Genomic DNA, 21,564 nt, shown 5'->3' with positions numbered 1-21,564 from the left:
AAAGTGTTACAGTTTAGTAGTATCTCAGATCTCTGAAGTCAGATTTGTGCTTTCTATCAAGTGAGTGAAAATTTACAATTCATTTCTTCCTCCTTTATTTACCAAGCACCTCACTTGTATTCTGTAAAACCTTCTCACTTATTCAAATTTGGAAAAATGCCAATTTCTCAAATTTGCCAAGATCTACCCAACTCCTTTGGAACGAAATAGTACTTTGAAAAGTGGTTTCCAATATTCATAGCACATTTTAAAAAGAAAATCATTCATTTAACTGCATTGTTACAATGCTTTAAACTGCTTTACGTCTTTTTTGACATACAGAAACTATCAGTACTTAATAATTGTCTTTGTCCCATTGCTTGTCTGATGCTGTTCAGTGGTTTCAAAGCGACATTGGTGTAATATGCATAATGGCTTAAGATTGCAGAAAGCTGAAAAAACTTGATTGTTTCAATTCATTTTAGCTAACTGTTATGCTGATGCTGAATGAACACGTGTGAATCTATGGGTTAATATTCAGCCTGCCTCCATAGAATGCACACTCTGTGGACTGCTCCAATGGGATCAAGAGAAATCTGTTGAATTGACATGCAGTTAAGATATTTACAAACTACTCTCACTTTGAAATGCCTTAAAATTTCACAATGTTGTATGAGGTCGAGATGATTATTTATCTACATATTAAACCATAATTAGCTTGGCAGACTCAGAGGCTCTGGAAAACCGATTGCATCGTTAATTCCCTTACAATATTTCAAGATAGAATGGATTTTAAGATGTTTAAGTAAGCTTATACTTCAACCACTATCTTAATCATATGTGTATATTCCAATCTTTATTATTTAGCTACAGATTTATATTACATGAGATAAATTACATTGGAGGAGGCCATCCAGCCCAAACAGTCTAGACTGTTCATAGCACATTTTAAAAAGAAAATCATTTATTTAACTGCATTGTTGCAACCCTTTAAACTGCTTTTTATGTCTTTTTTGACATACAGAGTCTACATGGATATCTCTGCTTCACGTGAGCATCTTCCCTTATTTCCTCATCTAAATCTCTCCATTCCCTGCTCCCTCAAATGCTTGGTTAGACTCTCCTTAAAGATATCAACACTATTTGACTCAATTATAGCCTCTGGCAGTGAATTTCACCTTTTGTTCTTCTGAATACCTTATTGGATTTCTTTTATTATTCTTTCAAAGGATGTGGGTTTTGTAGCTTGAGCCAGCATTTAATTGCCTATCCCAAATTGCCCTTGAGAAGGTGGTGGTGAGTTGCCTTCTTGAACTGCTGCATTCCTTGAGGTGTGGGTCTAACCCACAATGCTGTTAGAGAGGGAGCTCCAGGATTTTGACCCAGTGACAGTGGAGGAACGGCGAGGTATTTCCAAGTCAGAATGGTCTGTGGCTTGGAGGGTAACGTCCAGGAGATGGTGACACGAGACTGCAGATGCCTCCAGGTGGAAGTGTTCCCAAGCTTTTGCTGTCCTTGTCCTTCTAGCTGGTAAAGGTCGAGGGTTTGGAAGGTGCTTTCTAAGGAGCCTTGGTGAGTTGCTGCATTGCATTCTGTTGATGGCACAAACTGCTGCTATTGTGCTTTGGTGGTGGAGTGAGCAAATGGTTGTGGATGGGATGTCTATCAAGCTGCTGTGTCGTGTACAGTGTCGAGCTTCTTGGCTGTTGTTGAAGCTGCACTCGTTCAGGCAAGTGGAGCGTATTCCATCACCCTCCTGACTTGAGCCTTGTAGATGGTGGACAGGCTTTGGGAAGTTATTTGTGCATTATTGATGAGGTATTTGCTGCAGTATTCTTAGCATCTGATGTGCTCTTGTAGCACATTGTGTATATGGCCACTCCAATTCAGTTTCTTGATGAGTATTTTTATATTGACGTCCTTAGTTTCTTCTCCACAAATAGAACTATGTCAAAACGTTGTATCATTTTAAAGAATTCTGTCAGGTCACCCCCTCAGCTTTTTTTTAATAATGAGATCTTTTCCTAATATGTATAAACTCTCTGTTATGATCTTTGTAAATTGTCTTTGGGCCCTTACCCCTGCTCTCATATCCATTTCATAAAATGATGATCTAAATAAGGTTTAATAGAGGTTTTGCATATATTCTCTATTTTCCAATTCTCATGTTCTGGCAATAAACCCTTGTGCTTGGTTTATTTTACACACACACACACACACACACACACACACACACACACACACACACACACACACACACCTGTATAGTCACATAACCAATACAGCACGGAAACAGGCCCTTTGACTTGCAAAGTCCACGTCAACCATCGAGCTCCCATTTACACTAATTCTGAACTAGTCCCATTTTATTCTTCTAACATTCCCATCAACTTCCCTGAGCTTAGCCTACTCATCTAGATAGTAAGGACAATTTACAGTGGCCAATCCAAACATCTTTGGCACATGGGAGGAAATGGGAGCACCTGGAGGAAACCCATGCAGTCACAGGGAAAATGTGCAAACTCCATACGGACAGCACTGAAGGTCAGAATTGAACCAAACTTGCCAGAGCGCTTAGTCAGCAGCTCTACTAGTTGCGCTACAATGCACAACTTGCTAACCGATGGCACAACTTTTAATGAATTGTGTGATATACCCCCCCACACACACACACCCCAAAATCCTCTTGTTCCTCACTTACACGTGCACTCCCTATTCCTCCTTTGTATTAACGTGCATTTAACTAGGTTGAACCTCATTTGAAAAATATGTGCCCATTCTGCAAGTTTATTAATGCTTTTTGTAGATTTATTGCAGTCCTTCTCATTATTAATTATCCCTATCAATTTTCTGGAAATATAATTGTATTCTTAATTCCAAAATAAAAATTTTGCTTTTTCCTTCCCTACCGATGGCTAAAATTTTATAACTGGTGTACTTGTATACTACAGCTTCCATTGTGTTTTAAAATATCTTTGTTATGTCTATAAGTGTTTATTTTCTTTAAATTTTTTGTTGTTGTGAATCTACATAACTTGCATTTTTTGTGGCATTTTCAATGCAGCAAGATCCATTTGTTTCACAAACTGATTCATAATTAAACTTTGACAATAAGCTGCAGTTGTCAAGTGGTAATCAGAAGCAGGAATATCAATTTCCCCTCCATAACTTAAGTATGAAGCCAATTGAAATGCTTCTGTTATTCAAAAATAGCTAATTTTGAACTAACTAGTTCATAACTTTGAAATCGCTGGAGACTGTGTAGTTCAGCTCCTCACTGAATGAAATTACATAGCTGGAGGAAGTGTCTTACTTTAGTTGCAAAGCTAACTTCTAAATTTCCAGCAGTAATACGGTACCTAATTTGTCTAAAAAAAACACGCACACAAATCAACTGTTTTTTTTATTAACTTTTGCTCTATGTACACTTCATTGTACAAAATGTGGACCTTTAGAAAATTTTATCGCATAAACAAGTTATTGGGGATAATTAAACGTACACTAGATTTTTCTAACCATTTAGTAATATATAGTAAGAAAGTCTAAAAGAAGGCATTGATCCAGTTTAATTGCTTACAATCTTTTTTCCACTGGTTTTAATAGAAATCTTTTGATCATTTAGTCTTAATGGACACTATTTCCCAATTTGTTGATTTTAAACTCACCAAGAAAAAAAAGTTTTTTGAAAAAGAATTTTGGAATTTTAAAATAGATCTCTTTTTAACAGTTTGAAGTTTATACAAAATCCTCACTGGCTAATTTTACAATTATGTGCCATATTCTAAAACAAAGTGCAATGGTTTGTGTTTACTTTGCAAGTTTTTCCCTTAAATGAATACAGAGTCTATGTTTGTATTTTAAAACAAACAATCTTGTATTATTTTGGTTTAATTCTGTAAATTTTGCATAACGCACTAATAATCAAATTAAACTCCATAGTTAAGCCAGTTAAGAGTGAATGTAGAAAGTGACAATTTTACAGTTACTGTATTGCCAGGTAATGGAAAAGAAGACATAATTCTTTTACATTTAAAATCTTAAAAGTAGTTCCATAGTACATGACAAAATGAGCCATTTGGACCTTAATACAAGGAACATGCATTTGGTTACAGGCAAGTGTTGTAGCAATATCAAATAAAATCAACCTACCTTATTGATAGCAATTTTACAAAATGCAAAAAGAAAATAATCGACTAAAAGCTCAGAATACCACACCATATACACGAAAAAAAATTTCAGAGTTATCTGTCACTGCTTCAGTTAAACACTATATATGGAAGAGCAGTGTGAGAATGTTGAGGCACAATTACATTGAAGCTCAACCAAATTACTTAAAAGTTTCTTGTTCCTCACTTGATTCACAACTGTAAAAGATATTCTCTGAAAAGTATTAAGAATAATATGCGACATCTAGAGAAACAAAGCATTTCAATGTTCCTAAAAGATTTAGCAATTTCTAAATAAATGGTACCGCTAATAACTCGGTCTAAAATTAAGTTTATAACGTAAATTATATTTAACACAATATAGTGAATCTGGCACAAGGGTTAATCTTGTATCTTTAAGGGTGGCTTAATTCTCTGTGAACAATTCAAATTGTGTTCAACCTTGACTTCATAAAATTGAAATCAAATGTTACATAATAGATTGGCTAATAACATTTTTATAAATTCTGTTCAATAATTCCAGACGCATCAATCTATGTACTACGCTGTTAACTATCTCCAATCTACAATAGTGTGTCAGACTGAGGCTTATAAACTGTGTTCAACAGGAAGCATGTCACTGTAGTGTAAATCAATTACTTGGATTTCATTACCTGTACAAAAGACAACTGTGCAATCTTAAAATTCATTTCTTAAGTAGATCATAGCTAATTACTAAATTGTGAAGTATTTGTGCAGAAATTTTATTTGTTTACACAAAGCAGTAGCTGCTTTCTTTGTGATTTTATGTACGATATAGAGATCTCCACTGATTAAAAATGATAAAGAATTACATTTTATCTCTGCAAGCACACATTACACAAAGCTGTAATGTATAAAATATAGAATACATTGTCCTTTACTTTCAAAAAAAATTATATGTTTCAAATTAAAGGCAAAGATATGGAGACCAATTAACTAGCAACCATCTGCCGTTCAGAATAAAACCTAATATTGTTTCATTTTACAGCAGATAATATGAGACAAGTGTCTTAGTATTTTGAAAACTTGCAGCTTAGTTTTTCAGAATCACATTTACAAATTAAGTTTTATAGGACTCTCTATCTTCTCACTATTACAATGATATTATTATGTGTGGGCCATGCAAGCTGATGTTATCATCTTCAATCTCACCACTTCAGGCTTCAGATTCCTTTTTTTTCTTTCCATCATCCCCTGTGTCACTGTCTTCTGCTTGGTCTTCTGATTGGCCATTGTTACCCAATGTCAGAAACTGGCCTTCGCCACAAGTCTGGTTTGACCGACTAGAAGCAGCTATTAGACGGCTTTGTTCTTCTAGATCCTGGAAGCATCGTTTTCATGCAATCAATATTATCATAAAGTGGTGGATTTCTTTAAGATTGATACTTTATTGTAAATATGGAAACATGGTTATAGAAGTTTCCAAATTAAAAAGAAATAAGCAGTTACGTATAACCTATTGTTGCAACTAATTTTCATGATTTCTTGTCAATGAATAATATATTTTCCTTTTAAATCTGCTGCACTTAGAGTGGGATATATAAAATTTGATGACTGACAGAATTCATTTTGTTCCAAAGCCATTTATAAAAATTCAGGGCAGTTCAAGCCTTCACGAAGGAGATTTCCAAAGATTCTTTTGATCCATGAGAGTCACTGGCAAGGCCAGCCTTTATTACCCATCCCTTATTGTCTTTAAGAAGATGGTGGGGAGTCACCTTCCTGATTCTACTGTATGAGGAGGTGCCCAAGTAGTGAGTAACAAGATTTTGCCCAGCAACAATGAGTCAGGATGGTGTGCAACTTGGGATACTTGGGAGGTGGTGGATTTCCCCTAAACCTATAGCCCTTATTTTTTTGAAGGTAGTGGAGGCCACTGGTTTGAAAGGTCAAAGAAGCCTTGCTGAATTATTCCAATAAAGTTTGTAGATAAAACACACTGTAGCTACAGTGTGTCAGCATTGGAGTCTCTTAAGGAGTTTTTAAGGTGTGAATCAAGTGAGCTGCTTTGTTCTGAATGACAAGATTCTTGGGTGTTGTGGGAGGTGCAATCACCCATGTAAGAGGATGGGATCCACAATACTAATTACTTTTGCCTTGGAATGGCATTAGACAAATGGCCAGCATCCACCCTACTCTAGGAACCACAGTATTTATGCAGTTGTTCCAGTTCTGTTCTGGTCCATTGTAACCCTAAGGAGGTTGACCATGGTGAATTAAACAATGGTAATGCTATCAATGCAGAGGGGCTTTTGTTAGAGGTCATTACCTGTACTTCTGTGGCACAAACGTTTCTTGCTAATTATCAGTGCATGTTGTCCAAGACTTAATGCTTGCAGACATGGCCAATTTCATTACCTGAGATGCTACAATTGAAACTGAACATTTTATGATCATGAGCAACGGGTCTGTATTTCTAACATTGATGGAAGGAAAATGATTAATGAAGCAGCAGAAAATAGTCAGGATAGCATCCTGTCCAGGAGACCTCCTACATGTATGAACTCAGCCTAAGGCAATTGGTCTTCAACAACAACAACCATCTTCCTTTATGCTAGGTTAGACTTCAACCAGTGGGAAGTTCTTGCTCTAACTCCGCTCATCTTCATTTTTACCAGACTCATTGATGCCATGCCTGATTATGTGATGTCTTGATGCCAATGGCCATCATTCTCAACTTACACCTGAAATTCAGACTTTATGTTTACTACTGAATGAAGACTTTATTGAAGTCCAGAGCAGAGTGATCCTGACAGATTTAAAGATCCTTTTCCATTACTTTGCTGATAATTGAGACTAGACTGACAAGGCAATAATTGGTTACTTGGTTGCATCCTGCTTTGTGTGGACAGGATGTAGTTGGACAATATTCCACTTTATCACATAGCTGTACTGTTGGCCAGAGATGCAACTAGTTCTGAAAACAGATCTTGCAAGGCCCATAACTTTTGTAGTTCCGAATGCATTCAACCACCTCTTCCTATTGTGCAGAGTGAATTCAGCTGGCTGTAAATTGATGTGTGTGCTGATGGAGACACCAAGACAAGGTCAAGATGAAGTATCTATGAATCACTTCTGGATGAAAATGGTTGGAAGCTCTGCAGCCTTGTCTTTTGCACACATCACAGAAGCTGTGTAAAACAGCAGAAGGAGCATACTATCTCACACACTACCCAGCCAGTTGTCCCATCAAGTACCTCCTGCCTATCTGTGGAAGAGTTCAACACTGACCTCAGAACTGGAGTGGAAGCAAGGGATGGCCTAAGAAGTGTCACAGACACAGATGGAGGGTGCCCTTGGTGTGAAGATGGGACACAAGGACTGTGTGCTGGTCACTCCTACCAATATAGTCATGGAAAGATACAGCTGCTAGATTTAGATTGGCAAGGATTAGGTCTAGTTTTTTTATTGTGTGATAGTTCTTATGCCACATGCAGCCAGGTCCTTGAGGTATATCAGAATATATTTTCTTTGCTCTTTTCAGTGACATGAACATCTAGATTACATGTAAACTATTACCAAACATATTAAATATTATCTTTTATCAATTAAACTAAATGAGAACTAAGGTATAAAAAAGATTGTACGTTGAGTTAGTTTCATTTTACCTTCTCGATTTGTTTTTGCTTATTAAGTTCCTTCAGTTGTCTTTGTTTCTCTCGGTCAAGTTCCTTCTGTTTATCTGTGGTTCGTCGATCCTATCCCAACAGACAACACAGTACTTACTGGACTGTAAAGAGGTTTACAAAAGAACTAGCGAGTTAAAGCAAGTCGGCCAGACTCTTAGCACAGACATTGATGCATTATGTCTGCATTTCAGGAGCCTCCAATATGACATGTATTTATTAGAAGCCAGATGTGCAAGTCTTTCCTTATTGGTAATGGCAAAAAAAGGGGCCCGGGGCTCATGCCTGAATTAGGTACAAGGCTCTTATCTTGACAAAAACCTTTACTCCTTTTCAAAGGCTGCTTCTGTAATATTTCTTGCTCAGTAGAACCAGATCAACATCAGATGTCACAGGTGGTCTTTTAAAGAAATTGTTGTAGATAAATACATGTTGTTGCTATTTTTGGTGGTTATGTAATATATTAACAGAGTAAAATCTCCTATTACCAGAACATAGGAGTGTTACCACACAAAATGACACCAGCACACTAAGGGATATTTGGGATAGTGACTAAAAACTTGCCTAATGAGGGGAGTTTTAGGAAGTATCTTAAAGAAGGTAAGAGATGAAGTTGTTAAAAGGTTTATTAAGTGTTTTATAATTAACCACAGGAAATTATAGCCACTGGTGGAGCAATTAACATCGTGTATCTTCAAGAAGTCAGAAATGCAGGAAGACAATCTACGAGGCTAGAAGAGATGACAGAGATGGGGAGAAGCAAGGCCATGAAGGAATTTGAAAACAAGAATGAAAATTTTAAAACCGAGGCTCACTTAAATCAGGAGTTAATGTAGTTAAGTGAGCACCAGGATGATGAAAAAACAGGATTTGGTGCAAATTAAGACATGGATAGCACAGTTGCGGATGACCTTTTAAGTTTACAGAGAATGGAATGTGAGGATGCTCAGGAGCTTATTGGAATAGTCAAGTCTAAAGGTGAATCTAAATCTATCTGCATGCAAGTTTCTCCCAGTCCTGTTAAAGTTGCAAAGACTATTCCAGCCTTTAGATGCCCCTTGAAGACTATGTTAAAATGTAAGTGGATGGTGGTTTGAGAGCTTATGATGTCATGAAACACCTTCTTGTAATGGGCGGTGGGGTGGTTACAGAGAGGTCACTTCCAGTGTGGTCCTAGCCAATGTGTCAGCAGACCTTTTGCCACTCATTACAACCATTCCACCTTCTTACTTTCAAAGAGAACAATATTTGTGTCACTGAGAAATGTACTACTCTTACATATACCACAAGTTTGCTGTACACAGTTTCTAGTTCAAGAATCTTTCAACTTCAAATCTTGGAATTGTGCACTTATTCTTCCTCTGTACCTCCTCCTTAACATGGACTTTCTATCTATTCCAAGCATATCTCACTTGTTGCTGCCAAAAGTTGTGACCTTGTCCTACCCAATAATATTTGAATGAGCAGATCCTCGAGTTTCTGGGAGGGTCAACATCAGGGCTTCTAGGCAGATGTGCATCCTGTTCTCCTGCATTTCCATCAGTGGATCAAAGAACTCAGTATTTATAATTTATTGATCAATTGCTAATTCTGAATAATATCAACTTCTTTGTACATTTTGTGCCTGCTCTATATTCCCTCTGTTTGTCCATTTTATAAATAAAAGTAGTTTATAACCAAAATTCCTTTAACTTACCATTTCTGAATGGAGGGCAATTTGTTTCGCCAATCCAACGGAATCACAGATCTGGAAAATAAAACACACAATATTCACAACTATTGAACTACACAGCTTTATTTAAGAATTTATTTTAAAAATAAATTCGGTCACTTGGTAAAACTGTGATGCCATTCATCGCTACAGTACTATCATCACTACAACTGGCACATGGTTTTGCAGCTTTGGAGTCAAAATTTAGTTCAAAGGTTGAAGAGGAAATTGTGGTTGCAAAAGGTTCAGCTTGGTGTTACGGACTCAGTGAAAGTCCCTTTAAGATAGAGTGTGTGTGTATGTGTGTGTGGGGCGTGCTTACGTCAATAGAAGATAAAGGACGTAATGACGTTGTTGGAGAAGTCAGAAGAAGAAGAGAGAGAGAGAGAGAGAGAGAGAAGGGAGAGAGACACCAGCCTGCTTGTTTTCTCTATCGATGGATAAGAAACTATAACTGTGTCTGCCACTGAAATCCATGTATGGAAGTTGGAAGTAATAAGGTGGAGTTCACTTTGTTGCTGACCTGTAGAAGGAAACAGGTATTTGTGTGTGGACGACCACGGTTCGGATGCTTTCGGGGTGAGGAAGTCACTACCGAGTAAACACTGAAGTGTCGTTTGGGTTCCATCGTGGAACATTTGGATTTCTTATGTACTCTCTCTATGTTTCTCTACGTCTACGTCTTATCTTCAGACAACGGTGGTTGTTGAAGAAGCCCTTGCTCATGTTTCACCTTATGGCTTGCGGAACTGAACTTTAAGAACCATTCCGGAACTGGGAGTTTTGGACTTTGCCACACCCACACACGAAGAGTTTAGTTTTGGGGTTAACGTTCGAGGTTTAACATTTTTGAATTCTAACATACTAACATTTTTACTTTTATTTTACGTATTATCATAAGTAGTGATTAATAAAATAGTTTTTAACACTAAATCATGCTCAGTGTGTTTCTTTTGTTGCTGGTTCGTGACATTAGAAAAACAGAATCAATTCCAATATGATAGAATTTGTCCTGAGGGCCAAGAGGTGTGGCTTTGAGTACCCTCAATAGTTAGCTGAAGATGACTATGGCTCTTCCAAAACTAGACATGGAGAAGTCACAGCATGAGTGGAGGAGTCAATTTAGTTGCTGTACGCTAGTCTCAAGCTTGCAGATGAAGAGGAAGTGGCCAAGGACAATTCCAATTGGGACCTTTGAGATAATGGGGTGGAGGCTGAGCAGTGAGTCTATGGCCAGTGAGGTATTGGCCTTGATGGGATATGTAAAATAAACAAAGCAAGGTTATGGAAGTGAGCATAATACACCACAGTGTCCTTCATAGAATGTTGTTCATTACTTTGCTCAGGGCTGCTCTGTGTAGGGGAGAGGGCATAGAATTGGGATGAGATAGATTTAAACAGATGCAGAAGAGATGGGGAAAAATTGGGAGACAACAAGGGGAGCTGATGGATCTTGAAGATGGCATAGTAATTAGCATGGCCAGAAGGTTAGGGGGCATTTTACTAAGAGGGTGGTAAATACCCAAGGAAATTAAAACAGCAACAACAATGGAATAGAAGAAGGGAAGTCAGTGTTTAGTTAGAGAGGGGGAAAATTGGTGTGGTTTGGCAAGGAAAATTAGAAATCAAAAGGATAACAATGATGTCTTAAAGGAGTGAATATCAGCTAATACTGGGGGAAGTGGTGAATGAAAGACTGACATTTTTGCAATGGACAAAGGGCTCAAAGAGTGATGACGAAGTGGTTGGCTAGTTAGAGCAATGTAGTGGATGGTGGGTCCAAACATGAACAGGTAAGAATTTGTCAAAGACCAAGAATGATGATGGGTGATGGTAGAAGAATTAAAAGGGAAAGGAGGTCAATTATGTTTGCCCTCACAAAGCATTTTGTGCAGCAAATGAGAAAGAAAAATGGTGATTAAAATACAGCAACCACAGCCACAAAATGCTGGGAAGGGTATAAGGGCAATCACCTGTTTAGTTGGGGTGATGCAATTTTGCTACAGGAGGAGAAAATGAAGGTTGGGGGTTGCATTAGCCTGGAAGGGTGTGCTGGCTACAGGAAGCAAAATTAACACATCATTAAAACAGAACATGCCAGAAAAACTCAGCAGGTCAGGCAGCATCTATGGAATGTGAAACAATTAATGTTTTAGGTTGAAGACCAGATCTGAGGAACCCTTCCCAGCATTTTTTGTTTTTATTTCAGATTTCCAGCCTCTGCAGTTTTTTAATTATTATGTCACAATTTGGTGAAACATTCATACTACTTTCTCAACCTACTACCTTTATGAGGTTGAAAGAGAGGAAAATAGGTGATCAAAATACATACATACATGGACACAAAGCAATCTCTGGATCACATACACATAGTGATTACACAAGGTAAACAGCAGCCATAAAAGGATGGCAACTATAGCTAGAAATTTGTCTTCAGTTGTTTGCACAAAACACACATACCTTTTGGCTGAGGTTTGTAACCCTCTTCTGAAATTAGGTTCCATTGACAGCAGTAATCATGCAACTTGTAAACCACATAATTAAGCCTGTGATCTGACTGGATATGATCATAATTGAACCTTAATTTTCCTGCCCAATTGATGGTATTAATATACATTAAATCAGAACAGGAAACACAATATTAAAAGGAATGTTTCTTTACACCTTTTCTCCTTCATTGTTTGATTCAAACACGTAGCAAACCGAGACTGGGCGTCCTTCTACTCTGTTTCCTCCTGTATGCAGCACAAACCCAAATAGTCGTTTATTCTCTTTGTGGGTTGCACAAAGAACCACATTTTGTAAAGGGAACTGAAACAAAAAAATAAAATGACAATTGGAAACAAACCCAGTGAAGATTCTGCAATGCAGGAGTAAACAAAAATAACTTGCATTATACAGCACCTCTATGGCGATGAAATATTCTAAGGCACCTAACTAGGGCATCGGTAAACAAGAATTTGACAGAATTTGATACCAGGATATTTAACTGAAACTTAGATCGTCAGTTATAAGAGGTAGATTTTACAAAGCATCTGGAAAGAAGGAGAATGAGGTTGAGGGATGGAGAATTTCAGGGAGAGAATTTAAGAGCTTAGGGCCAGAGCACAGTCACCACTAGAAAAGCTGATACTACAAGTGATGTAAACCTGAAAAAAAAGCAGGAACTGCTGTCAATATTCAGCATGTTGGGGTAAAAGACAACAGATGTTTCAGGTCGATGACCATTCTGATTGAAGAGCCAAGAGGCAAAGGCTTGTACGCCTGGATGCAGTTGCTGAAATTGTGCTGGCGGTGGGAGGGATGGGAGTGGGTAGTCCAGGAGGCACTTGAAAACCAGTGTGAAGATTTTAAAATAAAAGTTTTGTTGGTACAGAAGCCAAAATTAGCCAGCAAGCACAGATGATTGAGACTTGGAAATATAGACTTAAAATATAGACATCCAAGTTTTTAATAAGCAGAAATTTGTTCGAGCAGAAGTTCATTCGAGCAGAAATTCATCTGATTGGGATGACAGTGAAATAATCTAGAGGGGCAAAGGCATGAATGAGGATTTCAGCAGCAGATAAGCTGAGGCAAGAGCAGAGCCGGTTGATGTTATAGAGGTGGAAAAGGTTGGACCTCGTCTTGGACTGAAAATATAGGCAATAAATCAGTTCCATGTCAAACACTGAGGTTATGAACCATCTGGCTTAACTTCAGACAATTTCCTGGAATGGGAAGTTTTTAATCTTCCTTTTTCCTGGGATCTAGTGGCTGGACTAGCATTAAGTGCCTTACCCAAAATACCCCTGAACTGACTGGCATTTTACATAGCAGTTTAAGAGTCAACCACATTGCCGTGGGTCTGGGATCACATGTAGGCCAGGCTGAATAGGGATGGAAAATTTCTTTCCTGAACAAGGTGAGTTTTTAAAGACAATATAGTTGTTTCATGGTCATATTAATGAAATAGCCTTTTAGTGTAGATTTATTTACTTGTTTGAATGTAAGTTCCCCAGCTGCCATGATGTTCAGATCAATAGTCTAGGCCTCTTGATATCTGTCCAGAGTTTGGAAAGCATTTTCTGTTTTTAAGTCTAACAATGACTAGTTAAACCCAATTTTCAATCAAAGCTGCTCCACCTATAACCTTTGGATTTCAGGGAGCTGGAATGGGAGACAATTGAGATGAGAGGAAATAATGGTTTTGGGGGCAGCAAGGGCATTATATAAGAAAAGACATATTTTGCTTTGCTTTATCTTAATAGAAAGGGGGCAAAGGATGTTGCCTGGATTGGGGAAACCTCATGAAACCAGGTTGAGTGAACTCGGCCTTTTCTCCTTGGAGCGACGGAAGATGAGAGGTGACCTGATAGAGGTGTATAAGATGATGAGAAGCATTGATTATGTGGATAGTCAGAGGCTTTTTCCCAGGGCTGAAATGGTTGCCACAAGAGGACACAGATTTAAGGTGCTGGGGAGTAGGTACAGAGGAGAAGTCAGGGGTAAGTTTTTTACCCAGAGAGTGGTGAGCGTGTGGAATGGGCTGCCGGTAATGGTGGTAGAGGCGGATATGATAGGGTCTTTTAAGAGACTTTTGGATAGATACATGGAGCTTAGAAAAATAGAGGGCTATGGGTAAGCCTAGTAATTTCTAAGGTAGGGACATGTTCGGCACAACTTTGTGGGCCGATGGGCCTGTATTGTGCTGTAGGTTTTCTATGTTCTATGTTTCTAAAATTATCTTACCATAGAAGCAAAAACTAAAATAGTTTGAATATAAAACTTTTTTTTAAATGAACTACATATGGGCAAGATTCCAATTAGTAACAGATTCATTAAACAGTCTTTCACAAAATAATAATGATATTTAATAATTTTAGTACCTACTCTTAAGCGTGTGACTTGAGTCTGAGGGTCAATTAACCTAAAATATAAAAAAAACCTATCAGACATACTTATATTTTAATTATTTAAACAGCAAACTTTTCTGTCGATCAACAAAAAATAACTCACTTCAAACTGTCACAAGTCACTAGTAAATGTGATTCAGTCATCCGAAAGATGTTGTGTATAGCACGGGCTGCAAGGATCTGACGCATTGTTTCATAAATAACATCCGAGGTTTCATCTGTTTTTACTTCCATTGAACCAAGGAATCTCACAATGAATAACTGATGAAGAATGGATTCTGTAGCAAATATTAAAAACATTAATCTTTTTTAATGGGCACTTTGTATTTTCTTTCCACATACATTTGCTAAGAGATCAAACTGTAGCATTCTCAAAAGTATTGACAGAGCTCTAACGCATCTGAAAAAATCATTTATACCAATGATGCTTTAATTTACCACAAACTTTATTATTAGGACAGAAAAAAATCTGCCAACATTGGATTGTAATAGGTTTAAACACAATCAAGCTGACTGAAAATAGGAATGTGAATTAATTTACCCAAATGCTGTTAAACCAATGTATTATAAAAATGAATGAGTAACACAATTAGCACCCAATGTCTGATTTTGGGCACAGTATGATAAACCACCTTATGTTTCAATAAAGGGAATTAGATTTTCCAGGATTAATCACACAGTTATACAGCAAATAATGGCATTTTAGTAGTATTTCTAATGTACTTAAATGCATAATCCTTACTATTATCGAAACTTGTGGTAGGTATTCATCTTGACAGTAGGACAGGAACAGTACCAGGTAGGTTGCTCTTTATTTGCACAGGCTGATATTTCATTCCATTCCAGTCAATGAATTAAATGTTAGCCAATGCTTTTAAGGGATGACTAATTCAAGATCGCTCATTTTTTGCCACCATCCAAAGCAAATTTTTAGCCTATACATCTTACCTTCAGAGTCCTGTGATTTTGATTCTCCAGACTCTCCAAATGGATTTGTTCTTCTAATAGAGGAATAATAAAAGACAAGATGTTCATTATTTTATTGAAAAAAAAACAATTTTTCTTTCTCTTTTTCTATCATTTATTTCTGTTCCTTCTGTGGAAGTAAATTTCCAAGGGTATTGTCTCCAACCTTCATGACTAGGTTTAAATAGTATCTACAGACTATTTAGCTATGCAGGGTATTACAATACAGGTTTTCCTTGATTTATGAAGATCCAATTACATTTTATTGCTGTAATGCTACGGACTCCGGGATACATGCCTATGATGTCTGAAATTATTTTACACTAAAATGAATACATGCCACTCTCTGCCAATGGGAATGTATCGCACCAAAATTCTCAATGCACTTTGTTCAGCCTTTTATATTTCACTTAAATTTCACTTAAAAATGTTTTCCAGGAACACATCCCTTCTATAAATTGAGAAATGGCTGTGGGAGGTTGATCTTATCCTCATCCAAAATCCATCTGTCCATTTCCAGTATATGTTAAATAGAAACTGATGTAATCACTGCATATTCTTTTGTTTTCCCTTAATCAGGCCAATTACAGTGCTCCTGTACCCATTCCAATTGGATTAGTTAACTCAGGTCAAACTAAGAATCAAACCTGGGACCTTGGTTAGTTATGAGTTTGCCACGCCCAGTTGGCACTAAACTCACCACTGAGTCACAAGGTTGTCTGCTCAGTCCAACACAGAGATCTGAGCACAAAATGTAGGCTGACGTTTCAGGGCAGTATTGAGGACAAGCTGCACAGTTGGAGGTTGTGTCTTTCTGATATCAAATTGAGACTTGATCTGCAATCTCAGGGAAAAACAACCCACAGAACTTGTTCAGAGAAGAGTGGAAGAGTTCTCTACGGTGTCCTTAATAATGTTCATCTCTGATCAGCATTAGTAAAAAAAATCTGTCAGTTATCCCAATGTAATTTTGAGAATTGGCTATGCAAATTATCTGTCATGCTTCTTGCATTATGACAATAACTACAATACAAAAGTACTTCACTGGACCTAAAGTACTTAGGGGTGTCCCTAAAATGTGAACGACACCTGTATCAGGACCATAATGGAAATTAGGCTCTCGAGTAATTAACAAAATTAATCACGCCGTCAGTAATACCTCTCTCTCTCTCTCTCTTTGCTCATAACATCTTGTCATGCCCCACTCTCTCCTTGTCCATCTGTCTTTTCTTATGTCCTCTCTTCCCCTCACACAGCTCCCCTTCTCTTTCTCAACACACTTTCCGTTGATTCCTCCCCTCCTTTCTCTCCTACTCCTCCTCCTTTCTCCATTCAATGCTCTCACCCCCTCCCAAACTTCTCTCCCCACTTCCATTCCCTCCCTCCTGCTCTTTCCCATCCCCGCATCTCTCTGCCTAATTCCATCTCACTTTATCTCCCTCACTTTACTTTCTCTCCCTTCCCCATCATCCCCACCACTCTCCATCCCACCTCTGCCCTGATCAGTCCCTCATCCCTATCCTTCACCCTCCCTCACTCAAACCCTCCTCTGCCTCCCTCATCCCCCCGCTTTTCTCTCCCTCTCTTCCCCGCACCTCTCCTTGTCCCTTCCCCCTCCCCCCACTCTTTCCCTATCCACTCCTTCTTCGTCCCCCTCCCCATACACCTTCCCTCTCGCTCTCCCCCTCCCCTCTTTCTCCTTGTCTTCGTCCCTTCCCCTTCTCATTTTCCTCTCTGCCCCTCCCTCCTTAACTTTATTCCTCTTGCACACACACACACACTTACCCTTTTGCCATCCTGCTGCAACCCCGTCTTTGAGTGGATTGTTTGGTCACATGGCCTGTTTCAGTTGTGAACACTGAAAAGTTGTGTTAACTTTGTTCTTTTATAGGCTAATTTAATGATAACCAGTTCCCTTATCAATGATTAGACAACTACGGCACAGACTTGGTGATGGTGAGGGTGAGCATAAGATCATATAGTTTCAAAAGGCATGTTTAACATGATGGTATTTAGGACCACAAAGAACGACAGGTCAAAACAAATTTTTGAGCTATGTTGAGAACCTGGGTTCAGGATGCATTTTTGACTCAACTTGAAACAAAGAAATGTTTTTTTGTTTTGGATTGCAGACCCCTGACCTAGATTCATAGAACATTACAGCACAGTATAGGCCCTTCGGCCCACGATGTTGTGTCAAAATTTTATCTTGCTCTAATATCTAGCTAACCCTTCCCTCCCACGTAGCCCTCCATTTCTCTATCATTCATGTGTCTATCTAAGAGTCTCTTAAATGTCCCTAATGTATCTGCCCCCACAACCTCTGCTGGCAGTGCGTTCCACGCACCCACCACTCTCTGTGGTAAAAAAAACTTACCTGTGATATCCCCCTTACATCTTCCTCCAATTGCCCTAAAATTATGCCCCCTCGTGTTAGCCATTTTCACCCTGGGAAAAAGTCTCTGACTGTCCACTCGATCTATGCATCTTATCAGCGTGTACACCTCTATCAAGTCACCTCTCAACCTCCTTCTCTCCAAAGAGAAAAGCCCTAGCTCACTCAACCTATCCTCAGAAGACATGCTCTCCAATCCAGGCAGCATCCTGGTAAATCTCCTCTGCACCCTCTCTAAAGCTTCCACATCTGGTGACCAGAACTGAACACAATACTCCAAGATTCTACATTCTTGCTTAAATAAGGAGACCAATATAGTGCATTATACTCCAGATCTGGTCTCCCCAATGGCCTATATATCTGTAGCATAACCACCCTACTTCTGCATTCGTTTCCTCTTGCAATAAATGTTAACATTCTGTTAGCTTTCCTAATTATTTGCTCTACTTGCATCATAGCCTTTTTCTAATTATGCACTAGAACACCTAGATCCCTTTGCATTTCAGAGTTCTGCACTTAGAAAATGCTTTCTCATTTTTCCTGTCAAAATAGAGAAACCACAATTTCCCATGTTATACTCCAAGCACAAGATCTTTTCCCACTCATTTAACCTACCTATATCCCTATATAGCCTCCTTGTGAAATCTTCACAAATTACTTTCCTTCCTATCTTTTCCCTGATTTCCTCTCTTCCAATTTCTGAGTTACAACTTTTTCCTGGGATGTTACTTGTGTCCTCTCTGGTGAAGGTTGATGCAAAATATCTGCTTAATTCATCTGCCATCTTCATATTATCAATTTTAGATCCATATTCGTTGGAGTTTAGAAGAATGAGGGGTGATCTTACTGAAATATACAAGATACGTAGGGGGTACGACAGGGTAAATGTCGAGACATTTCTACTAGTGGGAGAATCTCAAATGAGGGGACATAGCTACAAGACTAAGGAGCAGTTGTTTAAAACTGAAGTCCCTCGGAACTACTACTTGCAGAGGGTGGTGAATGTCTGGAATTCTCTACACCAGAGGGTTGTGCAAGCTAGATCATCGGGGACGTTTAAAGAGAAGTAGATACATTTTTGAAAGATTGGGGAATTAAGGGCAATGAGGAACTGACACAGAAGAGAAGATGAGGCCTGGGACAAATCAACCAGAATCATGTTGAATGGCAGGGCAGGTTTGAGGGGTCAAGTGGCCTACTCTTGCTTCTGTTTTCTTATCTTCTTAATCATTAAATTCCACAGACTTGCTGTCTAAAGGATCAAAATTTACTTTAATAATTTTTTAAATATCTCTATAAACTCTATCTGCTTTAGCATTTCTACCTAGTCTTTTTATACTCTATTTTTTTTCTTCCTTATTAAGCCTTTGGTCATACTTTGCAATGTCTTGTATTCTGTTCAATCATTTGACTTGCCACCTGCGCTTTAAGTTTGATGCTATCTTTAACATCTTTGTTAATTGTGTGTCCTTCCTTTGGAATTTTTCTTTCTCATTGAAATGCATCTATTCTGTGTATTCTAAAAAATTCCCTTAATGTCTGCCAGTACATGCTGATTCATCAACCCCTTAACTTGCTAGTTCACTTTATCTAGCTCTGCTTTCATGTCCTCATTAATGGCCTTATTTAAAGTTTAAAATAATAATCTTGGATATATGCTTCTCCCCCTCAAATTGAATATAAAATTCAATCATATCATGATCCGTGCTACCTAGAGGTGCCTTCACTATGAGATCATTGATTAATCCTATCATGTTGAACAATACCAAGTCTTGTATGGCCTGCTCACAGGCTGGCTCCAGAATGTGCCATTCTAAGAAACTACCCTGAAATCACACTGTGAACTCACGTCAAATTTCAAAATTTGCTTATTCTAGGGAGTTGTTAGTCTAATGCCATGTTTCAAGCTTCTTCGTTTAATTACGATTCCAAAAGTAAATGTGCATAACTCTTTGACATTAAATACAAGACCTCCAATCTAATTAGCTAACTTACTTTCTTTTGATCTGCAAATATTCACTAAAACCCAAAGGTCTTAAAGGTTTGTCTTACCTGGTACATTGTCCTGAAGTCTTTGCTAGGTTAGACAGTTCCTCACTGACAGGAGAAATTATATCAAACTGAATGGGTGTATCTGGGGCAACTATTGAATCCAATGAAATTGCAGAAAGGGCAGGTGATTCCGATCCAAGAGAGCTGGAACTATTTGTCCGTGATGGGCGAGGTCTGTTGTGACTGTTTCAGGAAATTCAATAAAAAAAGAATCAATATTCCCCCATGTTCATGGAAATGAATATACACTTAATTTGTATTATGTTCTCAATTTTCCTTTTAAGAAGAATCCTTCTAATAAACAATATGATGGATGAAACTTGATGACAACATGGTTGGATCCAGATTCATGTTCACATTCCTGATCAGTTATAACTTTATGATAAGGCTGAAAATTACTCTTATATACATGTTCTAATAACATAGAATCTATTGGATCTCCCTCAAGCTATGGAAGAAAACAACTGGATCCTCTGACTTCATTTATTCCCCTGCCTCTTCACCTCACCCTTTTCAAGTACTTGTCCACTTTCCTCATAAGCACTAGTACTGATTCTACTTTCATCACTATTCTTGTATCTCCTATAATTCTCTCTTAAGTGGTTTGTCTTGTTTGTATTTCATGGCTTGCAGGTTTATAAAGGATGGTCTTTAGTCTTTTAGCCTCATTGATAGTTAAATTACATGTTAATGTTCCATGAAATAATTATTTCAGCTTGAGATCCATATAGCTTCATTGAAAAATGGAATAATACGAGACCCTTAGATTTGGACGCTTCCATACAGTCCACAAAGGTTTAGTTAACAACTTGCCTTAGTCAACAACCTGGGTCTTTCCTCATTGAGGGCACTTATATAAAGATCTTTTGAACAGCAAGAAGGTTTGAGTTACAAAGCTTAATATAATGTACATTGGAAAAACAGGGCATTTGATAGTCACCAAAGCCGTTTAAAAATGTTTACAAATAAGGCATCTATTTACACCAATTAAATACGAACAACAATATGAACTTAGAAGGTTCAGAATGGTTAGATGCATAATTATTTTTCAAAAAAAGGACACAACAATGAATGTTCTGGAACTGGATTCTGAGAGGCTATGTTTCTACTTACACTGTAGGCCTTAAGCCATCATGCCGCTGTTGAAATGAAGGAGAGGGTGTAACGGCCTCCAGAGCAGTCTGGTTTACTCGAGCAGCCAATTCCTGTGATAGCAACAAAATTTTATCCATAAATGCAACAAACTTTCATAATTACAAGCTCGGTACTAGAAGTGGATGATGCCATTAGGTAAAATAATTATTTTTGTTTGCCAATGACACAGAACCATAGAAAGAAAATGCATGCATTAAGATTATATTCTTTTAAAGTATTCAGTGTCAAGAGCATAATCTTCACTGAAAATTTCACATTATACAATCAACATCAAACCTCAGGTTACCCAAAATCAAGTGCAACAATGATTACTCAAACTGAATTATAACTTGATTTTAGCTATTTCTGTGGTCACCAAATCATCTCATGAATGCTGCAATTAACATTATTATACTCTTTATGATTAAAATACTTTTAAAGGAAAAAGCAAATTATCCAATCTCTGCGTTTATAAATATGCCAGCTTCATAAGCAATTACCCTGGGAGAAAAAAAATTGGAACAAAAAAGCACATCATCTAAATGATGAGAGATTGCAGAGCTCTGAAATAAAGAAAAACATGGGTATCCTAGTGCATGATTCTCAAAAGGCTAACGTG

The 21,564-nt window shown here is 37.9% G+C and overlaps 1 protein-coding gene across 1 annotated transcript in view; it reads right to left on the bottom strand.

Moving 5' to 3' along the window:
• Nucleotides 1–3,102: 3,102 nt before the first annotated feature.
• The window catches only part of appl1 (adaptor protein, phosphotyrosine interaction, PH domain and leucine zipper containing 1), a 54,508-nt gene continuing 36,046 nt past the window's right edge, over nt 3,103–21,564 (bottom strand). The window contains exons 14-22 of the mRNA XM_052018761.1: nt 20,925–21,016; nt 19,812–19,994; nt 15,347–15,399; nt 14,502–14,676; nt 14,376–14,412; nt 12,168–12,314; nt 9,489–9,539; nt 7,775–7,864; nt 3,103–5,487 (exon numbers count right to left, since the gene is read on the bottom strand). Of these exons, the coding sequence (XP_051874721.1) occupies nt 5,323–5,487; nt 7,775–7,864; nt 9,489–9,539; nt 12,168–12,314; nt 14,376–14,412; nt 14,502–14,676; nt 15,347–15,399; nt 19,812–19,994; nt 20,925–21,016 (993 nt within the window). The 3' untranslated portion in view covers nt 3,103–5,322. The remainder of the gene's footprint in view (nt 5,488–7,774; nt 7,865–9,488; nt 9,540–12,167; nt 12,315–14,375; nt 14,413–14,501; nt 14,677–15,346; nt 15,400–19,811; nt 19,995–20,924; nt 21,017–21,564) is intronic.

Source organism: Pristis pectinata, chromosome 6 (assembly GCF_009764475.1).
Source record: "Pristis pectinata isolate sPriPec2 chromosome 6, sPriPec2.1.pri, whole genome shotgun sequence".
Classification (NCBI taxonomy): domain Eukaryota; kingdom Metazoa; phylum Chordata; class Chondrichthyes; order Rhinopristiformes; family Pristidae; genus Pristis; species Pristis pectinata.
This window is presented reverse-complemented; position numbering and strand designations above follow the sequence as displayed.